Genomic DNA, 27,164 nt, shown 5'->3' with positions numbered 1-27,164 from the left:
GTAAATCAATAAATAAATTATATATATATATATATATATATATATATATATATATATATATATATATATATATATATATATATATATATATATATATATGAATGCCCTGCTTACTCACCTGGTTAGGCATACGCTCCACATAGTTGGAAGGGAAGATGCCAGTGTTCTGGTTAGCAACTCCATGCCACCAGTCACCCTCTTTCTTCACAACTAGGATTATCTCACCAGCATTGAAGGTAAGGTCACCAGGCTCTCCAGACTGTCAGGAAGATAATTTGATGAGATGTCAAACAACAGAATCAGTAAATCTGAACTCACAGGAGCATAAGAACATAAGAAAATAAGGGAAGCTGCAAAAAACCACTAGGCCTATATGTGGTAGTCCCTGTAGCAAACATGCTTCAATCTCATTGCATAAATATTCTTATTTTTTTTATCTTTTTAGTCATTCTCCTCTGTACTGATTCTAACAGACTTATATACTTTTTGCAATATGGGTAACAAGAATGCACAAAGTACTCTAAAGCAGTAATTCCAATAACACTGTTCATCCTCCTTGACATTAACCTACATTTCTACTTTCACGCCGCAGTTAACACAACACTGTAATGTGTGTCTAACATAGAGCACAATATTGCTCCTTCCTCCTCCTTTCCCTGTCCTTGTAAAGTAATGTGTAACCTATCCAAACCCTAGGATGAAATACTTTCCCCAACATATTTAACCACATTTTTATTAATGCAATATCAAAGTTTTCTACACATGTAATTCTTTTAAGCATGTCTATTTTACTTAAAATACTTCTAAAGTTTATGTAGTAAACACTTCACCTATTCCTTATCTTTGCTTTACTGACTTCTTTTCTACATTTAACTAATTTTTCTACCATTTCTTCTTCATAGTCACCTAGACTGAAGTACAACTACCATATGCTTGAGTGTTCTGGCCAAGACCCAAAAATTCTGTTGTGACAAATGCATACAATCTGTGAAGTACCTTTAAGAAATTTTCAATCAAGAAAAGCAAAAGGCAAAAAAAGAACCAGTGCTTAATGTTACCTGATAGGGATACAGAGCTTGATAAAACTCTGACACATCATCATGGACAAGATTATCTGGCATAGGTGGTTCCTCTGGGGCCTCCTGAGGAGTAGTGACTGGCGAAGTGACAGCAGCAGGACCAGACACCATGCGTGCAAATGATCTTGGGAACCAGCCCCCCACATTGTTCAGTTCTCCATACCACCATTGCTCCTGAACGGGAAATAAAAGTGTGGGTGTATTATATTTACTGTGTATTATGTACCTATGTAATAATGCTTTCTTCCTTTTACTGACTTTGTAAAACCCTCTAAAGTCATGCAATGTGTCATGCAAGTTGTCTTTTATATCCTGTTTTCTTTTTTCCCATCTCCTGGTCATGAAGATACTGGCTATGAACAACAAAGCCTTCATGTCTCTACAATTTCTGCATGTAGATTTAAGACATGACATAATATATAAAATGATTAGTGATTAACTGAATCCATGACACAATTGCCACAAGGGTCATAAATAGCTTTCTCACACTTATTAAGCCCAAGGCAAAGGTAAGCCTCAATGAACTCATTGTGGCAGATTCAACAGAGGAACACGCAGGTAGCAAACTAATGGAGCAATCAGCTGATCTTCTTCCTCTTCTTGTGACCTCTGCTTGCTGACCTTGAGAAAAAAATAAAGGTGCAGTCACACGAGACAGTTTCTCAAGAATTTTGTACCAAGATTCAAAGTCAGCAACATTTCAAGGGAAACTAGATGGAATATTCTGCATAATCTTGACCACCACCATGTTGGCTATTTTTTTTTTAAGTTGGCAAGTTGTGGTCACAAGATGAAGCAGGTCAGCTGATCACTCCAGTAGTTTGCCACCTTTGTGAGTTCCTTTGCTGAGAGTGTCTGCTACAATGAATTCAATCCAGTTTGCCTTTAATATTACCTTGCTAATCATTTTGTGATTTGAGATTGAGGTTAAGTTTAATAAACCAGTGTGGGCCCTGGGGTGACTTGTCACCCAAAATTAAGATGTTACTTTAGAGTTCTATCTTCCCCCATTATTATTTTTATTTATTTATTTTTTTTATTTGCAAATATGTGAATCCATGAATGACAAACTGCAAATTCGGGCAGGAATACTGTATATGTATATGTATTTCATCATGCCATGTGTGCTTGTATCAGAGTGTTTCAGGGTTTTTGAAGCAATGAATAACACTTACTTGCAGGAGAGAAATTAAGAAGCAAAGCTTTCCCCTGAAGTAAAGAAGCATGGAACAATCTGGATGAAAGAGTGATCCAGGGAAGAAGTATTCATGGCTTTAAAGACTTACTAGCAGATAATGAGATAGGACAGTTAGCATAGCTCTTTACCTGTAGGTAAACACACACACACAAAAAGAGAGAGAGAGAGAGAGAGAGAGAGAGAGAGAGAGAGAGAGAGAGAGAGAGAGAGAGAGAGAGAGAGAGAGAGAGAGAGAGAGAGAGAGAGAGAGAGAGAGAGAGAGAGAGAGAGAGAGAGAGAGAGAGAGAGATCATGAGGTGTTCAACTCTTCTTACCTGTTGCTCCCTAACAGTGATACGGTCTCCTTTATTGAACGATAGATGGTTTCTCTGCTTGGCTCTCCATGGGAATACAGCCAATGCCTCACCTATTACACTTTGCTGTACTCCTACACTTGCTCCTGCTTCCTCTGGAATGTTTCTGCAAAACAGACAATAAATACAAGTTAAATAGAGTCATATACATTTCCTAAAGACAAAGTTAGTTAATCAGTCAATGAAATATAAAGTTCCACATATAAGAAGTGGTTGTTAAAAAGTATTATGGGTCACTTCACTTACTCCAGCTGTGTCCTGACGAGGGATTCCGATGCAACTTCTGCCTCCCTGGTGTCTAGTGGCTCTGTGTATGCCTCAGGGAACCAGCCAGTCTGGCCATGAAGTTCACCTCCTAACCATCCTGGCTCAACTCCCTCTGTCATTGTTACCTGAAAGATAACACAAGGAACATCAGTTGCATGGACTGTTCAAGAAGAGTGAACCATTACATCTAATCTAATAGAGCATCATCTGGCCAGTTCATGATCAGTCTCTATTACTGCTGCAATGTTCCATACCACAATAATGTCTCCAGGCATGAAGCTGATCTCATCAGCATTGCGAGCATCAAACTGGTACAGTGCTCGACGTTTCATGACTCCCTCTTTGTTTTCACCAGGTACAGCATTTTCTTCTTTATCTGAAGGTAATAGGTGAGGTCAGCATCTAGCATTGACACAACAGTAGAACACCTACAGGTTTATGTATCTATATGTACATGAGTAAAAAAGAAAGTAATTTCCATTGTAAGTATATCACTACTGCTGTTAAGGTAATTCCCTCACAGCTACAGAATGTCATTGAACCTCTCATCATGTAATTTCAAAAGGAAATCTTAAGATCTCAGATCATTTTCTTCTTTGGAGTTCAAGAAAGCCTCCTATAAGGATCCTATTTCCAGTTCAATGTAATTAATGTAAAGCACATGAGCACAAAAAGCAAACATTCAGATGTTAATAGTAAGTTAAAATTTGAGAGAAAATTAGTATATTAACTTACAATTATTGTTCCACACCCCTTAAATCTTAAAATTTAGGTTAATTATATGTATTAGCAATACAATCTACATTAATTATGATAACAACTTCGACATAATCAGCTGATTGTTAGTTTTTTAACAAGTGGTAAATGCATGTAAATTTATGTCAACTTTCTTCTTTCTAGTAAGTGAAAGAATGCCACATTAAGGCATCTACACCACAGTGTCAACATTTATCAAGCTGCTTCCCATAAAGCATGACAATATCATACATAGACAGCAGCCAGTCATTTCATGATGTCACCCAAAAACAATACATTACAGAATTCTGTTCATAAGTACTTATTTTAAGCCCAATAATAAAAAGCTGCAGTTCTTCATGATCTGTGTTTAATGCTGGATTGATGTCAATGAGCAAATGTGGTCAATTCAGCACCTGAGGTTAATATCCCAACCATCCCATTCCTTAGTATGTCTTATGCCACAGTTGCTATGAGTAGACATCACTTGGGACTGTTGTGATGGTGGCTAAAATGGGTAATACCCCATAATGGAAGTGAAAAATCACTACAAGAGCAGTCACACAAGACTGCTGTGCCATCCTGTAATCAGTCTTGTCGGTCAATTTTTTTTTTCACGATCAAGTGATAAAATTTAGGTGTAGATTAACAGCTGATTAAATCAAAGTTTTAGTTATCTTTAAGGGGTAGGTATCTATTCAACGTTGAACTAAATTCACTCTTAATATTTATGGAGAAAGAGATATGGTAAATAATTATATCCATATGAACCCTTACGTGTACTACAAATTAATACCTTGATAAACTTCCAAAGAAACTATTTCAATTAAGATAATGGTAAGGCAGTATTCAATTTAGATAATTTATAGTAAATTACATTAAATACTTTTATGGTATCTTCAGTTACATTTTACTAAGGATCAAACTATTTTGACAAGAGCAACATTAACTGAGCTGCTATGAAACATGTCTTACTTTACCACTGCATACTGTTTTTAAAAAATGGTATTAGTATAGTAAACTCTCAATTATTGGTTTATAAGCTGAAACAAATTTTAAATGCATCAAAACATTAGAATACTCTTCAATTGACCAGAGTCTGAGATCAGGCATGTGGTAAATTACACAAAAGTAAATCAGACTGGCTTTTTACAAGTATTTTGCAGTCCTTCTACTGCCCCCTTTCAGAAGGACTATTAACAATATATTTAATCAAATTTTAAGTCTTTCTTTTGTATTGCCATACTTCTGGGGTCAACCTGTATCATCACATCATAACCCACAAAATACTTCCAAAAAAGTATATTTTCATTGGTGGAGAAATGTCATTTACATTTTGAAAAATTCAAAGTATTATCAAATAAAAAATATCAAGTACTTTTAAATTTGAACATACTCCTCACCAATAGTTAAGAGCATACTATAAAAAATACTTATGTAATTACACACTAAAAGCTTATCACTTCAATGATAGCTAATGTATATTACTCAATAAAAACCATATTCCATTAGCAGCAAATAGGTCCATCTGCTTGTGAAAGAAAACACTGCTGAGCTACATAGATCAACACAGATCAAACTGCTGAGCAGTAAGTATCAAATCTGGCCTGTTATTGCAGCATGGATCTTCACATTGCTATATATTACTATACACAGCCTTCAATTGGTGTTTATCTTGATTCTTTCAGTTTCTTCTATTTTTGTCTTCTTCCAATCTATATACCAGTTTATATGTGTGTGTGTGTGTGTGTGTGTATATATATATATATATATATATATATATATATATATATATATATATATATATATATATATATATATATATATATATATATATATATATATATATTATTAACCTGACTTTGTTTAACTGAACATCAATTAAAATATGTGGTATAAATAAACAAAACAACAAAATCTATCCTCTCAACAGGTCCCTGAAAAAAAATTATGCCACAGCCTAAACAATGACAGCTAAATTGCATAGTTGTACCTACATTAAACATTAGATAAAAAATAAAATAAATAAATAAAAAATAAATAAAAATTATTAAGAACAAAGTCATCAAAAGCAAATCAAATACCCCAATTTCAACACCATAATATAAAAGCTTAAAACTTAACACAGAAGTAATATAATAAACACAACAAGTGAATGAAAGAAAATTTTTACAAAAAAAAAAAAAAAAAAAAAAAAAAAAAAAAAAAAAAAAAAAAGATATTGCTGTTAAGCACCTGTACTGCATGTCAGTTTGTGAAATAGTTTTCTATGTCAGTTGTCAACTAGTTCATGTGTATCAACAATTTACTACATGACACTGCAGATGATTGAGCAATATAGGGAAATTCACCCAGTCTCCACATTATCCCTTGAACATCCTCCTAAAGCAAGTGACAGCTAAGGGATACTAAGTGCAATTCCTACTTCATTCAGTGCAATTGTACACTAAATTGTGCAGAACAAGTTACACTTCACCTATAGAAGAATATGTCCAGTGAAGTAATTTTAATGCAGTGAAGTATCCTGAACTTCAGTCTCAAAGGTGATGTGAAAAAATACTCAAGAGCCCAGTTCTATTGAAATTGAGCGTAAAAGTGGCACTTACGGTAACTGACACTGAACCTTTACCATATATCAACTGAATTTGTAAATAATGCAATACTCCCACATGCCTAACAGTGGTGGTGGTGGTAGTGGGGGTGGGGGTGGTGGTGTGGCAGTGGTGGTGGTGGTAGCAGTGGCAGTGGTGGTGTGGTAGTGGTGGTGGTAACAGTAGTGTATGATGGTGGTGGTGGTGGTGTGGCAGTGGTAGTGGTGGTAGTGGCATCATGGCAGTGGTGGGCATGTTTACTGGGTATACACTAAGAATGCCTTCTCTATCATCCTTATTATACACTTTTGGCATTATTTGCAAGTGGGCTGTCCTTCAAGTTTTCACTTTTAGAAGGTTCCCTATACTTGACGTCTATAAAAAGTTATAGCAGACCCTAAAGTTTTGTGTACCATAAATCTCATTTCCATATTCAGATTCACTACAAGTTTTCAACTTACAATGAAATGATGATTTTACTTCCATATTCTTCAGCAGGTGAAGCAATAAAAAGTGCATGGTGTTTACTCCAAGACCAATTGCAAGGCACACAGACTGAATCATTTACATCTAGCATGTGACTCCACCAGCTACTGAGATCTTATGGTCATACTGTGGATCTAATTGCTATGGTTAACTAAGGGCAGGATATGGTACTGAATACTCTCAAGCTATACAGTAACAGCTGCTGGGGTCACAAAAGTCTAATCTAAACAAGGTGAACAGTGGACATTAAAAGAAATAGCAGACCCAGGGAAGGAATCGGGATACGTTAATGATTATGATATTAAAAATCATGACAATGATGAAAGATGTAAAGTGATATATATATAATATATATATATATATATATATATATATATATATATATATATATATATATATATATATATATATATATATATATATTCTGAATTAAAAATTCTGAATTGGTTATTTACTTTTTGTCACCAAATTCTCTTATCTTATTTAAAAATTTACAATGCCTAATAAAATCTATCAAAGATCAAATCTGATCTCCATACATACCAGGCTGATATCCACTTTAAGGGTGGGTAGCCAAGACAAGGGATCTACATAAAATTTAGTAATCATTGAAATACTTGAAATTCTGATCTATGTAAAATATAAATATATATTATTCTTTGTGGTTGAATGTAATTGCTATCTTACAAAAAACACTACAATAAGGTACACTAATTTCTTGATGATATATATTTTTTAACCTTTACTTAATAATATTTTACTTTATATGAAATATGGAACAGTATGAATAGAAAATATAAACCTTCCCTGGGTAAGGCCAAGAAAATGACATCCAAATTTCCACTACCTATCTGGAGCCCATTTTGTGCATCTCCTTTTCCAGTTGAAATGAAGCTTACTGAGGATCATAGATGCATCAAATTCTCAACCACATTTAGAAATAAAAAAAAAAAAAAAAAAAAAAAAGAGGAAACCCTACTATACTTCCTACAAATAGTTTCAAAATAATATTTTGAATATTAAAGCCTACTTTTAACTGGTAACTGAATATTGATGTATAATTATAAATCTTTGAAAGTATATGACCTTTCTTCTGAGCATCTGAATCTCAAATTTTATCTGAAGATTAACGATGGCAACTCCAATGTGTGTAAGCCATTACTGAGTGCACTGAATATCATTATGTGAAGAGCAATTTTGAATTGTATTTCCCAGTTGATGTATCAAAACATACTGACACCATCAATGTCTGATCTTATGAAATCATCACTAAATGAATAGTAAGACTGACTTGTCATTTCAATGAAAAATGCAGGGGATCAAAATTATCTTAAATTAATAAATACTTCATAAGACATCAAAAGGACAGACTTGAAAATGCTGATCTGAAAGTTACTAATTACATGTCATATGCCTTCATAAAAAATCTACTGGGTGATATACATGTGGTGAAACAGGAAGATGTATGATATAAAGATAAAGTAATTCATATTCAAAGTGAGTGTCCACCTTAATGTTGTGCTTGTGAGGCTACCTGCAATGACAGACAACTGTTTCCCACACTGACAGGAGGGACACACAACTAACAGGGAACCTATCTCCAGCAGTCTTGGCTTCTAATGTCTCAAAAGAATTTTGAAGAGGGGAGTAATTCCTTAGGTTATGTTTAAGATTAAGGTTTCTGTGCTAGCCTTATCCCAACTAACACTACTTCTGGAATGCAGTTTTATGTAGATAGAAAAATACAAGTTCTGGCATCTTGGCAAATTATTTAAACTTACAAAAACAGTAAGATCGACTAATGCACACACAGGTGTATTACTGTTATGAAATTGGGTCAACATGAACATAATTGCCTTCTGAATCAGATTAATTAAAAATACATCATAATGAGAAAAAAAACATGTTTACTATAGTCACTTACAAAAAATAAATAATCACCATCAGCACCACCATACATCAGTCTGCTAAATTACACATGAGCCAATCAGCTGACTGCACCAGATATGGGCAAACCTCCTTCAAAGTTCCATTTATGTATTCATAGCTGCTTCATTTGTCCCTAACATGCATAACCACTTCCCTTGCACCACAAAAATCAAAGGCCCTCTTCATGCTGTCCAATCCTCCTATTCCTCTTTGGTTTAAAATTTGTATCAGATCCCGCTTGTTTTTTTTATTCTTGCCATACACCAAAACTATCAGACTATTTTCTATTTTGCTCAATCAACCGTTTCTCTTTCATAATTCCTTATTGCTCACTCAATCCATATTTGTTACTCCATACATACTTCTCAGATACTGTATCACCATTTCATTTAGCTTTTCTTCAGGCTGCTCCCACATTCCAAGTTTCAGTTTCATGTAATTCAACCAGTACCACTACTCCCTCTTACAACTTTCTCTTCGTGTTCATCCCAAGTGATATACAGAACCTTGCTATCCCATCTGTGGAGATATTAAGCAACTCTGATAACTCTTGATATCTAGTGTAAAACAATCTCAACAGAAGAACATCTCTCTAGCCATTCTTCTCATTAAACAGCTCAATTTTCTTGTGAAAGCTTTTTTGACACTATGCAAACATTTGTCATTTTTGTAAATCTGCAATACTGTCTTATATTCTCATACATTATAATATTTCCAATTCCAGAGAATAAATATGGAAATCCATGCTTCTTTCTACAAATAATTCACATAGCTTCTTAAATTCAGTTCCTCACATTTCATAAGGTTCTGGTTTTCAAAAGCATTTTGTTTTCTTATACACCATATCACTCCTAACTCTAAAGTTGGGACTGAAATATATTTCCACAAACTGAAACATCACCTTGTGCAACCTTATTCAAACATGAATTTGTCAGTGTACAAACTAAATAATTTACACGGTGTTAAGTACTTATCATGGCAACAGTTTACTTTTGTTTATATCATCAGAGGATTTTATCAGATTTTAGATATTTTCATAACCAAGATAACAAAAATAATTTCTATTTATTTATCTGCTACAATTATGTGTTACTTCATTATGAAGAATCTTAATTGTGTCCAAATTATCAAATGATTTTAACATTTCATTGTCTTTTCTTTAACAAGTTGCAGATTTCCACACATTTCTCTAGTGCTTCCCAATATCAAACCATGTGCTGCAGTTGTTAACAGCAGTCCATTTCTGGCATCTTTATGCTTTTCTACAAACTTAAATTCAAATCCTGAGCTTCATAACTGCATGAAACAGTTGGTAAGACAATCCCTGCACACATAATTATTTTGCATCCAATGACAGATCTGTCACTCTCTAAACTCCCTTTAGAGTTTCAAATGTTTTAGCTCCTCCCACACTATGCCAATAACAAATCTTGAATTTATTTTTGTAACCAACACAACCTTTCCCATTTCATAACTATATATTTGTCTGCAATAACAATAAATTAATACTGTTACTCTTTTAAATGTTTTGATATCAAATGAGATAAAATTAAAAATAAAAAAAATAAATAATAATGTTTCAGAAGGCATGATCCTAAAACATATTTCCTTTATAAATTTGATTCAACAGCGAAGTGACTGAAGAAAATCACTCTTTCATGAAGCCTCTAGCCAAACTTGTATTTTTCCATACTTGTATTGTGCAACATATTCACCTCACAGTCACTTTTGTTACTTACAGTTTCTCAGGGAAAGATAAGAAATTCAGGGGAAGGAATTCCACTATTCATATGAAGAGATTAAACTGATAACTAATAAATTATTTCACAGATATTTAATTTGATTCTAAGCTATGTGGTTTTCATAAAAAATATAAATGAGAAAGTAATATTATGAAAGGCTACTGCATATCGAGTTCTTGATCAATAATATAAATATTTAATAGGCACAAGTGGTATCAGAAACCTATTTTATTAATAGTATACTGCATGTCACTTTCCCAAATGTATCAGACATCTTACTACAGCCTAAAACTTGTAATTTATGATTAAAGAATCTTTAATTACTTCATATGAAACATCAGACTATTGCTTTTAAAAATTGATAACCATTAGTCTAGGAGAGTAAATTTTCAGACACCTATCCTAAACCTTTAAAAGAAAAGACAACAAAATAGGAATAATAAGATGTCCAGCCTTCACTGAGAAAGACTCATGCAGTACACAAAAGTTCAAGATTGATAGGAAAGATGGTTGTTGGTGTGTGTTGAAAGGTATACCTGAAAGTGTGGTAGAAGTGGTAGATGAGATGGTGGTGGTGGTTGTGGTGGAGAATGCCCCCCAAGGAGCTGTGGTGGTGGTTGAGGAAGAGGAGGTTGTGGAATTGTGGACCCCCCAGCCCACAGCACTGGTATTGTTGGTGATGAAAGTGGAGTTGGTTTTGCTGATGCCATCAGCTTTCTGGGGGGCTGGGGGTACTGCCGGCTTCTCATGAACAGTGCCAGTAGTGGCCATGAGGGGCATAGTGGAGGAGGTGGTGGTTGTGGAAGGGGGCGGGGGACGTGCTGGAGGTTGATGATGTTCTGCTGTGGGTTGTTGTGTTGGTGGTGGTGGCACTGGTGGTGGCTGCTGCTGCTGCTGCTGCTGCTGTTGTTGCTGCTGCTGCTGCAACTCTGGTTCCTGCTGTTCCTGTTCCTGTTCCTGTTCCTGTTCCTGTTCCTGTTGAGGTTGTTGACTACTGGTGGGGGCGCCACTAACATCACCCCTGCTACTGGGCCATGCATCTTTGGGCTGACTGGGGGGCCATGCACTAGTCCAGGCACCAGCCCCACCACTGTCAAACCCTTTACCTGCCCAAGATGAACTAGCAGCATCACCCCACGCAGCATCTGGATTCAGAAGCTTTTCTCGAAGAGACATCACCTGCCAAATTCATAATGATAACATAAACAATAAAAGAACCAGTATTATATAAATATGCCATTAATATAAACTGCAAGAGATTTGATATTAGATACTAATTTAGAATAACATTATGCCTTCATTACTTTCAAATACACACTGAAAAAAAATCTACAATTTAATATAGTACATTTTGGAACTCATCCCTTTTACTTAGTAAAATTAAGCACTTCTGGTCAAGCACATGTCAACAAATAAAATTTAGCAATAATGATGTAAACAACTGCCATATTAATATTCAAATGTAAATTTCTTACTTACCTTAAAGCTCAAACTCATGTAAAATATATCAATGGAATTACAATTAAAAAATGTTAGAAAACTATTCAACCCGTAGTCAATGCTCAAAGGAAGTAGAAATTATGATCTTACAGCTCAAGGAATGGTACAGATTACTTTATTACACCTCTATGTGTTTTGTAGTAGTTCACGGTTTAAAGGATGCGACCAGGCACGAGTGAATCAGAAATATGTCAAGAATATTTCAACAAAGTACCAAAATAAATAACAAAAATATACAGAGCTTGAAAGCAAAAGGATCTATCACCTACATGTTTAAGGAAAGATCAATGAGTGATGTGTATACATCTATAAATCTAAAGTTACTTTAAAATATAAAAAGTGAAAAATATGTATTAACCTGAGGCCAATATATTACTCAACAGAACATGTTTAGAGACAAACATGTCAAAAGGGAGTTCAAAATATCAAAATACACATTAGAAAATATTCCTATAATCCAATATAACTATAAGCAGAAGCCTTGAAAACATTTCATGACAAAGGTTAAGTGATCTGTACATAAGTTAATTACCTGCTTTCGTTTGTCTGAGTATTCAATGAAGACGCTGGAACATCTTTCAGCGGTGGCATGTATTTCTTCCTTCATGTGACTCAAATCTGTGATGTTGTTATTCACATCTTCCTCTTTGGCTGACAACTGGTGAGTTTGGCATTTATTCAGAATGTGAAACATGGATAAATTATCCATTATTCATTTTCCTTTTATGTGTACATGAGAATTTAAGCTCCACACAGAAATACACCATCCAAGTAACTGATAAGTTGTGTGATAATTAACTGTTAAATATGTAGGAAAAGGTGACAAGTTGTTTCTATAATAATGTCACATATAAGGATTATAAAAGGTGGACAGAATTACCAATTAGCATAAACATCATGTACTACAATACAAAAGTAATGAGACAAAACTGCCTTCAAGAGATTTGATTATTAATACCTGTTCCATGAATAACCAATGTCATAATAATGGATTAATTCATGTTGTGTTTGTGTTACCTCTGCTTGCAAGCTGTCAACCTTCTCCTGTAGTTGCTTGATGACCATCTGCTTGCTTGTAAAGGAGGCATCTACAGCTGCCTGCTCTGCTCCACTTGCTCCTGCAGCAGCTGTACTGCGAGCCTTGAGACGTGCCTTTTCTTGATTCAAAACTAACAACCTAAGAAATAATGTAGGAGGAGGAAGTAAGGAATTTTAACTCAAAACATATGATAAACAAGATTCTGACTTATGTAAAGACATATAGCTAGAGATTACAAATAAGTTTGTTTACAAGAAATAACATGCAAGTAATACCACCATCTATTTAGTCTTATATGTACAAATATTTACATTTATTTATGTCTACACACACACACACACACACACACACACACACACACACACACACAGTACTAAGGTATGAATAATGAGGCTCTGTGGCTGACCTCTGATTCTGCTCCCGAGCAGCTGCCTTCAGCTGATTCATGTCAGCCATGTAGGTGTCCCTAGTGGATCGCATAGTGTCAATGGTGGCTTTTACTTCTGTCACTCCTTGTCTGGTTTCACTGATCTTTTGAGTTAACTCCTTAACTCGGTCTTCCTGTATAAAAGAAATCAAACATTATATATGCTCAGTTCTTACAACAATGAAACCAAACTGCTCATTACATGTTTTATTGAAGCCTAACTAAAATCTTCAGAGTGGTAAGTGAAAATGGATTCCAATAAGGGCTCATGCTTTTGACCATGAATCAGAGCATATATTTATCTTCATACCAGGAAGACATCCCTCTTAAAGACAAGTAGTCAAAATAGAGATGGCTTCTTGATCTACTTCTACTTTGATTAATATCAAATTAATGTCTTAGAGTAGGGTAATTTTTACAACTCTGCTCTATACTTCTCCAAGAAATCCCTCCCTCTATTCTCAGATGCTATAAAAGAACTTCATCAATGTATTTTCTGAAACAGTACAACACATTATGATATTCAATATGTATTTTAAATTACAAAGCAATTTACAGTTAATGAATTTAATAGGGATGTTACAGAAAAGTTAAAACATTATATTTCTCTTATACACACGTGCTACTCAGGTTCAGAGCCTTAGAGACTAGTAAATGCCAACCAAACTCATTCATTTCTGCTCATTCAGTTGAAACCAAACATTACACACTGATAAACAAATATGATAGTATCCAAAATCTTATGTTGCAGATTTTCTGATAAGTGAAGTAATGACAATACAATTTGGCAAGAGAGGAGTTAAACTAAAATGTTCTGTTGCAGATGTTCGTGTTGTTTTTGGACAGGAAATAAATAAACAAATAAAAATAAATAAAAACAGTTGAGATTTCCAGAGATTATAATGTATCAAAGAAGAGCTTCACTCAAACCTTTGTTGTGAACTCTATGGAAAGACTTTGGTTCTTGGCCTTGAGAGATAAAAGGTTTTCCTGCTGTCGCTGCCTCACATTCATGAGTTCTTGTAGTCTCTGTTTTTCCCATTCTTGCTGTCTCTGCAACTCAGCATCCCTGATGATATCAAAAGTAATTATTCATTGAAATGCTAAACAGAAAATCATTAGTAAAAAAAAAAAAAAAAAAAAAAAAAAAAAAAAAAAAAAAAAAAAAAAAAAAGGAGGGGGCATCAACAAAGACAAAGCAATAGGTAACTACAATGCAAATATACAAACTCGATGTTGAAAAGCTTGTGTAATGAAACACACCTAATGTGTGGATGATGGATTAACAGCCCATCCTCTTTTTTTCCTTTTTTTCTATTCATATCATTCATTCTTTTGTCATGAAGTTTTCATGGAAACTCAAGATCATTAAATAAATAAGTGCTAGTCAAAAGTCCTCTATACTCACAATTTTCAAAGAACTGGCCCTCTAACCCTCTCCCAATGAAATTTTTAAAATCTAACTCCTCCTACAATCTTTACTGTAAGGACATGTTCCTCACATGTGGGTAAAGCCATTCTATAATCTTTGAAATAACAATATTTTCATTTTTCCTTTGTTTGCCATGAGTAATTCTTTTTGAAGGTCACTTTTTCTTACAGAAATTTTATTAAGAAATTAATAAAATTTCTTCTATCACAAAACTTGAAAATATAAATATACACTTACTTGCGAGCCTGCTCTCTCATGTCCTCTTGTCGCTTCCTCTCCTGCTCTCGTTGAGCTTCTATTTCCCGCTGTCGCTGCATCTCACGCTCTAGTTCCTCTTGCCTTCGTCGCTCTGCCTCTTGACGAGCCTTCTCCCTCTTTGCCTCCTCTTCTCTCTCTCTTCAAGTTATCAGCATAAAAGTAAACATTAGTTTGCATGTTTTTCCAAAAAATGCAATTTTTTCATTTATTTTTTTTAAACAATTGAGAAAATAAAAAGAAAAATCAAAGATTTTAAAACAATCAATTTTGTTGACATGGTGGCTTGAGACTCATCTTTCCAAGAAAATCCAAACACAATAATGCAGTAATCAAAAATCTTAAACTTAAAAGTAAGTGTAGAATGGCTGAAGAGTTTCACACTTAATATCCAAGAGAAGGAAAGAGGGCATGCATCTGGCAAGTTCAGAACAAAGCTACAAAACATTATCCAGTCTAAATGAGCACTGTAAATGGAGCCACCACATGATAAACACTTTGTATGAGTGACATCCTCTTGTAAAACTAGCATAAACAGAGGACTGATACAAAAAAGACAGTCTTAACAAATTAATTATCATTATTCCATTTCAAATCTTAAAATCATTTAACATTTTTTCACTCAATCATCATGTTGCTATTTTTATATCAACAAAAATTATATGGATTAGCATAGAAAATAAAAAAAAAACTGTACCATTACTATCATGACGTGTACAACAGAAAAAATTTGCTACTGGTATCAAAAATAGTCAAATCTAGTAAAAATTATGAGTCTTACAGACTCCTTTAGTATCAAATGGATTTCTAAAACTCATTCCTTATGATGATTCTTTACATACAATGGCAAAAAATAAGACCACTAAAGTTATCTGCAATAAAGCAAGAATGTGACCATGCTAATTGTATGCACTATACAAAAGGAGGAAAGAAAAATTAATAGTGCTGTAAGGTTAAAAAAAACAAGTGTTCCCAAGGATCTACAGACATTCAAGACAGGACTCACCGGCGAAGTCTCTCTTCTGTTTCACGTCTCTGTGCATCAAGGAGAGCCTTCCTCCGCCGCTCCAACTCTGCCTGGCCTTTCTCAAAGTTTTCACGTCTTTTGTCCTCAAAGGAGTCTGGCAATGCACAGAGTGTACCATGCATTACAAAACACATATAAAGTGTTTTTAATGCCAATATTCTTAATGGAAACAGTCACATCACTTATCTTTAAGTCATGGATCTTATGACATTAACCCTCTTCTAAAGTCTAAATTGAAGTCAATCATCAAATGTATAATTATTTCTGACAGTAAAATAACAATCATCTATCAGATGATTTATCAGACTGTTTTTAATATACTCAAATACCAAATTCCAAGTATTCACATCAGAGCCAAATGATTAAAATAAAAATATAAACAGTGAAATGCTCCATTGGCATGTGTACTGAGACTACATTACAGAAATATACTTAGGTAGTCTATGACAACAATCATTACCTACAAACATAATTCCAGAAGAGCACAGCAAGAATAAAACAAAAACTACAAAAGTAGTTTTTGTTTTCATGGTTTCAGTTTCCATGGTTTCATTTGTACAAGGACTGGTGCCAACCACAAACTAAAATCACTTGCTGCTCACCGTATCACACACACACACACACGCACACACCCGCCCACTGCACAAGCAGTATTCCCACACTCCACTGCTGCAGCCTGTGACCACGCATCATTGTCCTCAGTCACACAGTAAACTCACTCATGTCAGTATTATCCCTGCTGCCCTACACCACACCTTCTATTGTATGAACATTAGCTATTCTTTGCCACAGCTCCAAAGAGACCTGCAAAGACACTGGCTGAAGACACTCCAAAGTATGCAAGAAGGGTGATGGCTCTGGAGGAGAATGTTAACATACTAAACAAATTATGAGGAGGGATATCTTACGCTGATATCTCATGCTGTTTCGAGCGAACTTTTTTTTTTCTTTCTTTACTTAAACAAGGTTTTGGAGGGCTCAGGGGATTGTTTCCTTATCCATGGGTGTGTCTGTCACCTAAATCCCGTGGATAACGAGGGATGACTGTACTAGTAATTATTAAAAGCAAAGTACAGCTCATCACTTCTACAGAAATGGCTGATGTTGATGAAAATCTATAAGTATCAAGCACATAAAGAATAGTACACTTACTGTCAGCAAGAGCACCCATCACCTCACCAACCGGGGTTCCTGCTGAACCAGCGGAGTGGATGCTGGAGGTGCGCTGGCGACGGTTGGTGGGTGGAATGAGTTCTGCTGGCAAGACAGTGGGGAGTTTGTTTCCTGCCTTGGCTGACTCACAGAGATACATGGCCAGCACAAACTCTTCACATGACAGCCGCCCATCGTTGTCCACATCAGAGAGTGCCCTGAGTGTTGTGGTGTATAAAGTTAGCATGAAAGAAAAAATAACTTGGTATAATTTCCCATTATCCACCATGCATAACTCAATTCTGCTTCAAGTTTTCCCACTGCAATGCAAAGTCACTTACTTCTTGATGATTTTCACTTGCACTTCACATTATCTCACATTAATTCTTACTTTTAATATCCATTAATAAAAGATATAAAATACTTACAACATAATTTACATTTCCTCCTTGATTTTTCTTTAATAGAGCCTCAATGAATAAATCCAACATAACATAAAACAATAACATAAAAGAAATATTTTATACAATAACCACTAGATCGGCATATTTTGTGTGTGTGTGTGTGTGTGTGGTATCTAAGGAAATGCATACCATTTTCTCTCTCTCTCTCTCTCTCTGGCAACTTGTACCAGCAGCAGGAGGTCACCCTGCCTCAGGGTATGTTTATAATCATATAGGAACACCAATGTCTCCAGAAACTTTACAAACATATCCATTTAAGTAAAGTCTGAAATGTTTTTCACTATTTTTCACTATTAAAAAATAAAAATGCATTTCCTTCTCTAAAAACAGATAAATGATTGCATTGTTCCCCCAAAAAATAGGAAGAAAAGGCAAAGGTGTGCTGTTTCTCTCCCCGTCAAATCAACACTTTTCTACCCCTTCCCAGCCCCATCCCCACAGTTCTAAACACACCCACAGTGATGGGGGAGATTAATACTATCACAAACAACCAAGGGAAAGGGAAGGGGACAGGAAAGGCCATATGGCCATAAGAATGTTCTGAAAAGACAACCTTGCAAGCATTAATATCTCTTAAGTAACAACACAACACATAAAACAGGTACTTACCAAATTTGTGCCAGTATTTGCTGAGGCAAATGCGACTGTATGAGTATATTTCTAGCTTGTACCCCAGAGAGGTATCCAGACTTGGTCCTGTCTGACATATTGAACACCTGGGTGAACTTGAGTTTGCTCGTCTGAGGCACAGCCCACTCACCAGGAGTTTGGGCACCCCTATAGGGAAAAAAAAAATCACATTATATATTATTATAAATGAAAATTTCCAAAATCAGCATTCTATAAATAAAAAATCAACATAAGTCAGCAGGGCAACAAAATGTTTAACAAGTTACAAAAACTGTATACACTGGTGTAGTTGGTTTACATTCATAATCTGTTTCAAAATCATCATCAGAAGCAAAAAATAGTCAGATGGCAAGTCAACATTTAAAAAAAAATCCCAGATTTTTTATCAGTTCTTTTATACAATCCCTTTTATCCCAAAATTTACTGTCTTTTCATCATATGCTCAAAGTTCCAACCACTTTGCTCTCTTCTATGTCTCTCTTATCTCTTTTCCATGCTTCCAAGTATGCACAGAATCAAACCAAGAATTAAATTCACACATTTCTTAATTTTTTCCTCCATTCAGCCTAATTTTACACTCTTGGCTATTCAATTCTTATGCCATTTAAGACTTTCACTCCTTTCGAACATCACCTATCTTAAGTTTATATTCAACTTCCATTTTTTTGTACACTACAAAACGCACTTCTTTTTGTACTGACTAGGTCTGATCAGCAAAACATTTAGAAAAGGCATAGCCTCTCTTACCCAGACTCCTGACTGCCAGTTCGCTGTACTGCTGCTCCAGTGGGTGCAACAGGAGCTCCAGGAGGAACTGCTGCTGTGATTGGAACACTGGATACTGCAACTGGGGCCACCATGCCTCCCACCTGTAATCATGATGAAATTTTTAATTGTATGGGTGGCAGATACTGTTTCAAATGGAGAAAGTGATCTGGAAAAAAAAGATTTGAATGATTGATTCTGAAAACTCTTGAATGACTAATTCTGTCTTGCTGATATGCAAGATAGACAGTATTTTGTTGGTTGTAAATGATGAAAAGGATAATAATAATAATAATAATAATAATAATAACAATAATAATAATAATAATAGTAATAATAATAATAATAATAATAAAGTTCTCAATCAAATGTAGGAGCTTAACAATAACTATGAAGAATATTTAAGAAAAGGCAAATTTACAGTAACCATGGAAAGTTATATGACTGGCTATGGAAAGAGAAAAGTAAATACTGCACATTTGTCTTGAATTAATACAGTCAAAATTTGATTATCAAACAAATTGGTACATAAATATTAATTTAATTATCAATGAGTCATTTTGTAACTAAAGAAAATATGTAAAGGCCCATCCACACTAGGGGTGGTGCCGTGCTACACCACATGCTGCATTCCCCCCAATGACCATATATAGAATGAGACCAGGGTGATGCAGCACTGCACGGGCAACTCCAACAAGATGCATTTTATTGGTGGTGACATGTAAGATTGCCAATTGGAGTATGATAGCAGGAGGGGTCAATACTCGCCCATGCCTCACCTTCCCATCATTCGGTGTCAAAAAGTAACAACAATGAATGGAGTTCCTCTTTCACCCCATCAGGGCATCCATGCCCTGTACCAAAGCTTACTCTCTCTTTTTTTTTCATTTTTGTGGAAGCAGCTCCCACAATGCTCCACAAAATAGCTACACTGGCAGTGGTGGCATCCATGTGTACATTTGCTTCAGCAGTTCAAATGATACTAAGCAGGCAAGGCGATGCAGGGTTATGTCCCCTGGTGTGGACACTCACTCACCCAACCCCCTCATTTTTCTGTCTCATGCAGCACAGCACCACCCCAAGTATGGACAGGGCTGAAGACAGAAAGCAAATGGTGTTACTAACATGTGCTGGCTGTGGAGATGCTGCCACTGCCTGAGATACAGGTGCTACCAAGGGCTGAGAAGCTGGTGGCACCAAGGGTTGGGATGCTTGAGGCACCATGGGAGCTACTGGTGCCACTAGGGGCTGTGATGCTGGAGGCACCATAGGCTTGGATGATGGCACCATGGATGGTGCTGGTGGCACCATGGGCTGAGATGACGGCAATCCCACTGGCTGAGTTCCTGATGGCAGCAAGGGTGCTGATGGCACAGGGACCGGTACGGAGGCTCCATGTAACGTGGGGACTGTGGTACCAGGTGCTTGGGAGGAGGCTGGAGCCATGGGCATGATTGGTTGTGTTGGAACTATTGGCGCCATCCCTGCCAACGGCACACCACCTGCAGTTACCAAGGGCATGCTGGTCAGACAGTGCTATTTATGTGAAGAGGCAAGAAGAAATTGAAATTATAATCCATCAACATTCATTGCCATTAGCCCAGGCACTACCCTGGCACCATTACTGGAAGGGGCCTCATTAGAAACCTGCTTGGTTATCACATCTACTAGTAATCTTTAGTCTATTCAGTAGAAGCTGAACTAAGTAGGCTGTATGAACCTAAGCAAATTGCTTTTATAATTTTTACATTTGTCAAAATTAGAGAATTTAGACCTATTTTACAAATGCTAAATAGCAATAATAATGACTATATCCATTCCTTAGAAGTGGAGAATTAGTAAACATAATATAACAATGAATGCACTGCCAATGTTGCAATTAGATACATATTAGGTAGCACTGTCCCCACACAGGCAACACAACAGTACTTGCTGCTGTCTCACAGTAAGCAACAAATCATTATTTTAGTAGTAACTATTATTACACAGTTAAACAAAAAATAAACTGTGAGGATGCAGTGCGTACCACCGTGGTAACTGTGTGGTAGCAGTGCTGCCCAACTCTCAAACACTTGATGGCAACAGAAGTGATAGACTCACTGATATCTCTAGTTTATTATTCTTTTATGTTGTCATTATTATTGATTATCTCTGTTTATGAGATATGTTGAAATGCTCTTTGTGAAAAGAGCAAAAAACAAAAAATCACTGAGTTGTGAATATACAGCAGCAGGTAATCAACACTCAGCTTACAAACACCTAGGATCACACAGCTTGCTCAGTTCAGCTTCTACTGAACAGAATATAATACCTTATTTAATTAATACATTACCTACTGGTAAACTAAAGTGCATTCAATACTTAAATACATGATTGCTTTATCTTATGGTGAAAGCAAACTAAAACACACTAAAGTTCTTTCACTGCAGCTAGTAAAAAACAATATGTTACTATGTGCATACAATGCCTATATGAAGTAATGCATGGTGCATTTTATAATGTTATTCATGGAGCAATCATGCAGTTCTTATACTAAATATACCTCTCAGGATACTGTACTTTCATGTTTGGCTGAACAACTCTATGCAGATGTTATCCACAGATGTGGGCTGTTGTCTTGTGAAAAATAAATAATACTGTTTGCTTGAGTGCTTCACATATTCTATCAATGGATATGAGAAAATCTTTATTTTATCACACAATATAAAATCATTCTTATGAACCAATGGAAATCAAATGTTGGTAAAATTTCTATGCTGTGCTTGTGAATCTTACAACTAGAATAGGAGTCATTGCTGAGCTGCCTTTCAAGAGTAAACAGACTCATTACTGCAGAAAGGAAAGTGTTATGTGTATGGATATTAAATAATTTCATGCATTAGTTGCAATTTTAATGAAAAATGTGCTTTTACTAACAACTATTGATATTCCAAACAATGAGATACTATATGGTCATCAGGAAGTGTTCTTCATGGGAAAACCAGCCTCATGAATTTTCTTCAAGTTCAGTTGCTCAAGGCTGGTGTGTCTGATACACTAGCTTGGCCACTATAGCCCATCCCCTCATCTTATCACATCCACAATAGCAGACACAACACATTCCCCTTGAATGCCTTTTAATTTATTCATGAACATTTCATCAATGAAACTGCAGTCACTTGCATTATGAAGAGGAAGGATTGGAATTATATTGAAATTGACTACAGGTAATTCCTGTATAATGAGCTGAATGGTATCATAGTACATCCTGAGGTTATGAGTTATGATCCAACAATAACAACATTATCACTGTTTAATATCTAAGAAGTATTCTCACCATTAAGCATCTCATCTCTCTTGCATGAAAGCAAACTTACTCCAGCAATAATTCATTTAGTCTAGATAACACCACTCCTCTGAGTGGTAATTAAAAAAAATAGTAATTTCCTTATGGTATGCATTCTTTCTAAGGCCAATATCAAAAACTTTAGAATACTGAGGTGAAACAGCTTACCACTGGGATCTACAGCACACTCCCTAATGACAATCAAAAGTAATTGACCACATTCCTCTCCTCACCCATTAATATGTCCCAAAGGGTGTGAATTGATTAGTTTTTCTCTTCATGACTGATACTTAGTGTGAGGTAAACCTACCTTGCTGTTCCATTTCTCACAAGTGACTGCACACCCTTTCATTCTCTCTATATCTTATCCTTACTCCCTCACACATCCACCCACTGTCCTAACAACTTCCTGTTCCCTCCCTACTCCTCCCCTGCCCATCCTCCTCCTCTTCCCACTCCCTCATCAGAGTGCAGTACCAATTCACTCATCCTATTATCCACTTCAACATTTATTCCCCTACCTTCTGTGCTTACATTATATTCCTATTTTTTTCTTACACTGTCTCAGAACTAGTACATTTCTGTCTTTCAATATATCTGCACCTTTAAGGCCAAGGAATCATAGAAGTTATTCACAAACAAGCAAATTTTATCATTACCATATAGAGTATTAGATCTGACAAATAAAACCATATTCAGTGAAGTTTAGTACATGTCTACTCAGATTTATTTTAATTAAACACTATGGGTCTGAACTGAGCACAGAGATTTTCATGATCCCAGTCTTTGATCTTTCCTATTCTCATTCATATGTCAACCACTGTGCCACTTCAAGTAAGATTACAAAACTTTTAAGGATGATACAAAAAAGCTTCAGTACTGGCAGGGCTTCAATAGAAACTGTCATCACCATGTTGTCTCATTAAGCACTTGGCTAACACCTCTGGACATGAGTAACTACATGCTAAACATGCTGTAATTTTCCTAATCTACTATGAAGGAAAATTTAGGGGAACTTCTACCAGTGCAATCATATGTTTTAGTTGCATCAGCACTCAGCTGGGACATAATTCTTAAGCCTATATTGATCATAGTCTCTCAGACTTACCGCCAAGGGGCGCAGCAGGGGCAGCCCCAGCATGAGCCTCTGCAGTATCAAGAGCTGGAAACGAATCAACAAAACTACCATAAGGAAAGCACTGCCCATCCCCAAAGCCAATACAAAGAAAGAGCTGTCAGTGAGGCAGATGTAAGCACCCAGCACCTACAGCACCATCACCAAACAGAAAATGTACAAATAAAACAGAACAAAAATCAATATATAAGAAGTAAAATACATTGGCAAAGAACAAATCATTATGGAAAAGCAAATCATTTCAATTAGAAGAGAAGTGGTTAATATTGATAAACATAATTTGTGCCACAGATTATTATTACACTTAGATTCTTATTTAATACCAGAAGCAAGTAAGAAAAGCACAGCATTGAATTCTTGGATGAGAAGATACTGTTTTGCCCCTTATAGTATACGCACATATTAAGATGACAACTATATACTGTAAAAAATTTTAAGGTAAACATCATGTTGTCAATATATATATATATATATATATATATATATATATATATATATATATATATATATATATATATATATATGTATATACATATATATATAAGGTTTAAAAACTTTATCATTATTCTCTGCCTCTGCCCAGGGACCCGTAACAAACCCCAGATGGAACAATAGTAAAAAACCAATTAGCAATAAAAATTTTGACCATATCAACAACCTTATCAGCTACAAACTGTTCAAGCACCTTATCATGTCACTGTTACTACATAACTGAACACAATGCAAGCCTATATCTCAACAATCCAAGCAACTTGAGAATGCTGGTCTCTGCAAACTATACAAGTTGCATTCTAAAAGTATTTTATTCTAATTCATCTCAACTGATTGGAAGAAAAACATACACGTCTAGCAAAAACTAGACATAAGAAACTGAACTCAACGTATCTATAACAATTTTGAACTAAACCTAAAGAATGATTTCTCAATGTCAAGTTATCTATAACTCATACATTACAAAACAATAAAGAATTCTCCATTCTCAAGCCCTACAGTTCTTTATCATCTCTATATTTATTTTCTACAATGCTTACCTTTCCACTGATCATAAGTAATCTGATACACATGGACACATCCACACACTGCATTCTGGCCCTTAGGCTCAGTCAATTCACTGACTATGTTTAGTGTACTTTGAAGGCTACATTTCATATATAATCTATACTGAAAAATATAGTACAGAGGATTTTAGTTAAATATTTGATTCAGATTAGCAGTATTAGGATTCCATAAAGAAAAATTAAAGTGTGTATTATTTTTTTCAATCTAAAAAGTGCAAATTGTGATCTAAAATTTCTGAGACAGTTTCTCTTGCAAAAAAAACAAAGCAGGTCAGCTATGCACATGCAGCAGCCAAGAGCAACCAAAAGCAAGAATGTTGTTTATTCTGATACATGGGGAGTTACATACCATCCATCTTACACAGGTAGATCACAAATGTAAGTTGTACTATAATGTTCAGAGGTATCTGAGGGAGAATATTCAATGCAAACAACTTGAACTGCACTGCAGGGATAGTGGATGCTCCATCATGACAATGTACAATTGATCCTCCTCTAATGCAAATTTCTGTAATGCAATTTTAATTTAATGTGGCCTAAAAATGCGGAATAAAATTCTTTTCTTGCACAACCAAGATCTGCTAGACGTGACTTTTCACACTGTCCATCAACACTTGGTGGCTCACTTGTGAGTAATGCTGAAGCAAGACTTATGAGTCACTCATTCAAATTGAACAACTCCGCTGAAATAGCTCCACTGCATAATGTGACACTGATATAAGTGGCCTCTCTACTCCTATGCTGCAATGGCCGGCCACCAAAACCCCAGTCCCAACACTCAGCCCCCTTGTTGCAAGCACTGCCCCCACAGCTTGTACAAGAAGCTAGAGGTAATAGATAGGACTGAAGCTGAACAGAAGACAGTGAGAGGGAGGACATTTCAGATAAAGAAGTCAACCATGAGCATTGTATTTTTGGTGCTAAAATTTTACCAATAATGGCTCAATAAAGAACTTGAGGGAGTGGGTGCAGAAGAAAATAAGAAGTTTCGAGAGTTCTTCTACTGCAATATTTCTCCAACAAGACGTGCCTTGCAGAAGAAAATTATCACATTAAAGGAAGAGTGACTGTCCCTATTTACAGAGCAATGAAAGTAAATAAAAATAAAAATTTCAAGCATATCAACACAATTGTTGCTTCCATCCTCCTATTCATCATATTTGATTTTGTAACTTCCTTTTTCTCAAGATGAAATTTAAGGTAAAGTGTTACTATTTTGAAAACGTGGAAGAGATCCAATGTGAATTACAGATGTTTAACACAATTAAAGAAAATAATAATAATAATAATAATAATAATAATAATAATAATAATAATAATAATAATAACAATGATTTATATTTCAGCCATAGGCCATCATATGGTGCATAAATTACATAAAAAGACTTGAAGAGAGCATTCTAGGCATGGCAGAACTGTTGGGAGTGATGCATCACCACACAGTGACAAGTCTGAAGGCAGACAGCAATGATGTCTTGGTCAGGTATTGTGTTTGCTTCTTAATCTTATAGATGCAATCTTGGAACTTTTGATTACATCTCACAAAGTACTTTTTAGAAATAGTTTTCTATGTATCTTTTATATTCTCCTTATTTTGCTATCAACCTTGGCATATCATTTTAATTTGCTTCTACTTTCATTATAGTCTCCATACAATAGTTTATTCACTAAATCAATAAGATATTACTGTTTTACAAAAGGACCTCATAATTCCTGTGATGTAAAAAACAGTAGACACAGTATATTATTAGGAAAATAGAAATTTATGGTCTTGAATCATTCTCTGTATGTGCTTGTGTATTTAAATGTGATAAAAGTAAAGGTACTACCAGTAAAATCTTGACATGCTCTATGACATGCAAGTGATGAAAATAAGACTTACGGACAGCTGTAGGAACAGCTGCAGTCACTGACTCCTGCCCAGCCCCTGCTGATACTCCAAGAATTACACAAGGTGCTGCTGACACAGGTATAATACCTGATACCATGTTCATTGATGCTTCTGGAATAATATTTGGTCCAATTGGTAGTCCAGAAACAGTGCCAGGCACTGTCACCAGAACAGAACTAGGTAAGCAAGGTGGAACTGTTGCTACACCTAGTGCAGAGATTACAGCTGGGGCATCAGCACAAACTGGTGCAAAAGATGATGATACCTCTTTAGAGTCACCAGGGGCTGAGACAAGAGGTACAGAAATAGGAGCCGAAATGGGAGCAGCAGGGGTAGGTACAGAAGTCGATACAACCACAGTTGACACAATGGGACCAGATGATATTGCTGATGTGAGTGACAGACCATTACTGCAGGCAGTAAGGTCTGCAACCATAACCCCAGCAGCCCCTCCAGTGGAAACAGGCCCAGAGGCAGCAGAAGGGCCTAGAGAAACCAATAACAAGATACTCAGGGATCAACACTGGTACAGTTGCAAGTCAATGCATAGGGTAAAAACAACAGATGGTGCATCAATAGGCAGCAGCAGTCCATTTGGCACTTTAAAGCAAATGCATTCATGATGCAGTCACCTTAACAGAATCTACAACAATCATTGTTGATTTTTTTTTACTGAAGGACTGG

The 27,164-nt window shown here is 35.7% G+C and overlaps 1 protein-coding gene across 18 annotated transcripts in view; it reads right to left on the bottom strand.

Moving 5' to 3' along the window:
- LOC135107870 (intersectin-2-like) overlaps positions 1–27,164 on the bottom strand; it is a 94,627-nt gene that overhangs the window by 54,115 nt on the left and 13,348 nt on the right. For 13 of the 18 annotated variants that reach the window (XM_064018194.1, XM_064018193.1, XM_064018196.1 and 10 more), the window contains exons 4-21: positions 26,472–26,966; positions 23,505–23,558; positions 20,197–20,573; positions 19,054–19,175; positions 18,286–18,453; positions 17,213–17,430; positions 16,040–16,154; positions 15,016–15,174; positions 14,277–14,415; positions 13,326–13,480; positions 12,898–13,057; positions 12,413–12,538; positions 10,917–11,559; positions 3,152–3,273; positions 2,877–3,022; positions 2,592–2,736; positions 1,059–1,253; positions 119–259 (exon numbers count right to left, since the gene is read on the bottom strand). In XM_064018194.1, coding sequence (XP_063874264.1) covers positions 119–259; positions 1,059–1,253; positions 2,592–2,736; positions 2,877–3,022; positions 3,152–3,273; positions 10,917–11,559; positions 12,413–12,538; positions 12,898–13,057; positions 13,326–13,480; positions 14,277–14,415; positions 15,016–15,174; positions 16,040–16,154; positions 17,213–17,430; positions 18,286–18,453; positions 19,054–19,175; positions 20,197–20,573; positions 23,505–23,558; positions 26,472–26,966 — 3,680 coding nt within the window. The remainder of the gene's footprint in view (positions 1–118; positions 260–1,058; positions 1,254–2,591; positions 2,737–2,876; positions 3,023–3,151; positions 3,274–10,916; positions 11,560–12,412; positions 12,539–12,897; positions 13,058–13,325; positions 13,481–14,276; positions 14,416–15,015; positions 15,175–16,039; positions 16,155–17,212; positions 17,431–18,285; positions 18,454–19,053; positions 19,176–20,196; positions 20,574–23,504; positions 23,559–26,471; positions 26,967–27,164) is intronic. The other 5 variants (XM_064018209.1, XM_064018207.1, XM_064018211.1 and 2 more) reach the window with 5 other exon arrangements.

This window comes from Scylla paramamosain, chromosome 16 (genome assembly GCF_035594125.1).
Source record: "Scylla paramamosain isolate STU-SP2022 chromosome 16, ASM3559412v1, whole genome shotgun sequence".
Lineage (NCBI taxonomy): Eukaryota > Metazoa > Arthropoda > Malacostraca > Decapoda > Portunidae > Scylla > Scylla paramamosain.
The sequence above is the reverse complement of the archived record's forward strand: the minus strand, read 5'-3'. Positions and strand labels throughout refer to the sequence as shown.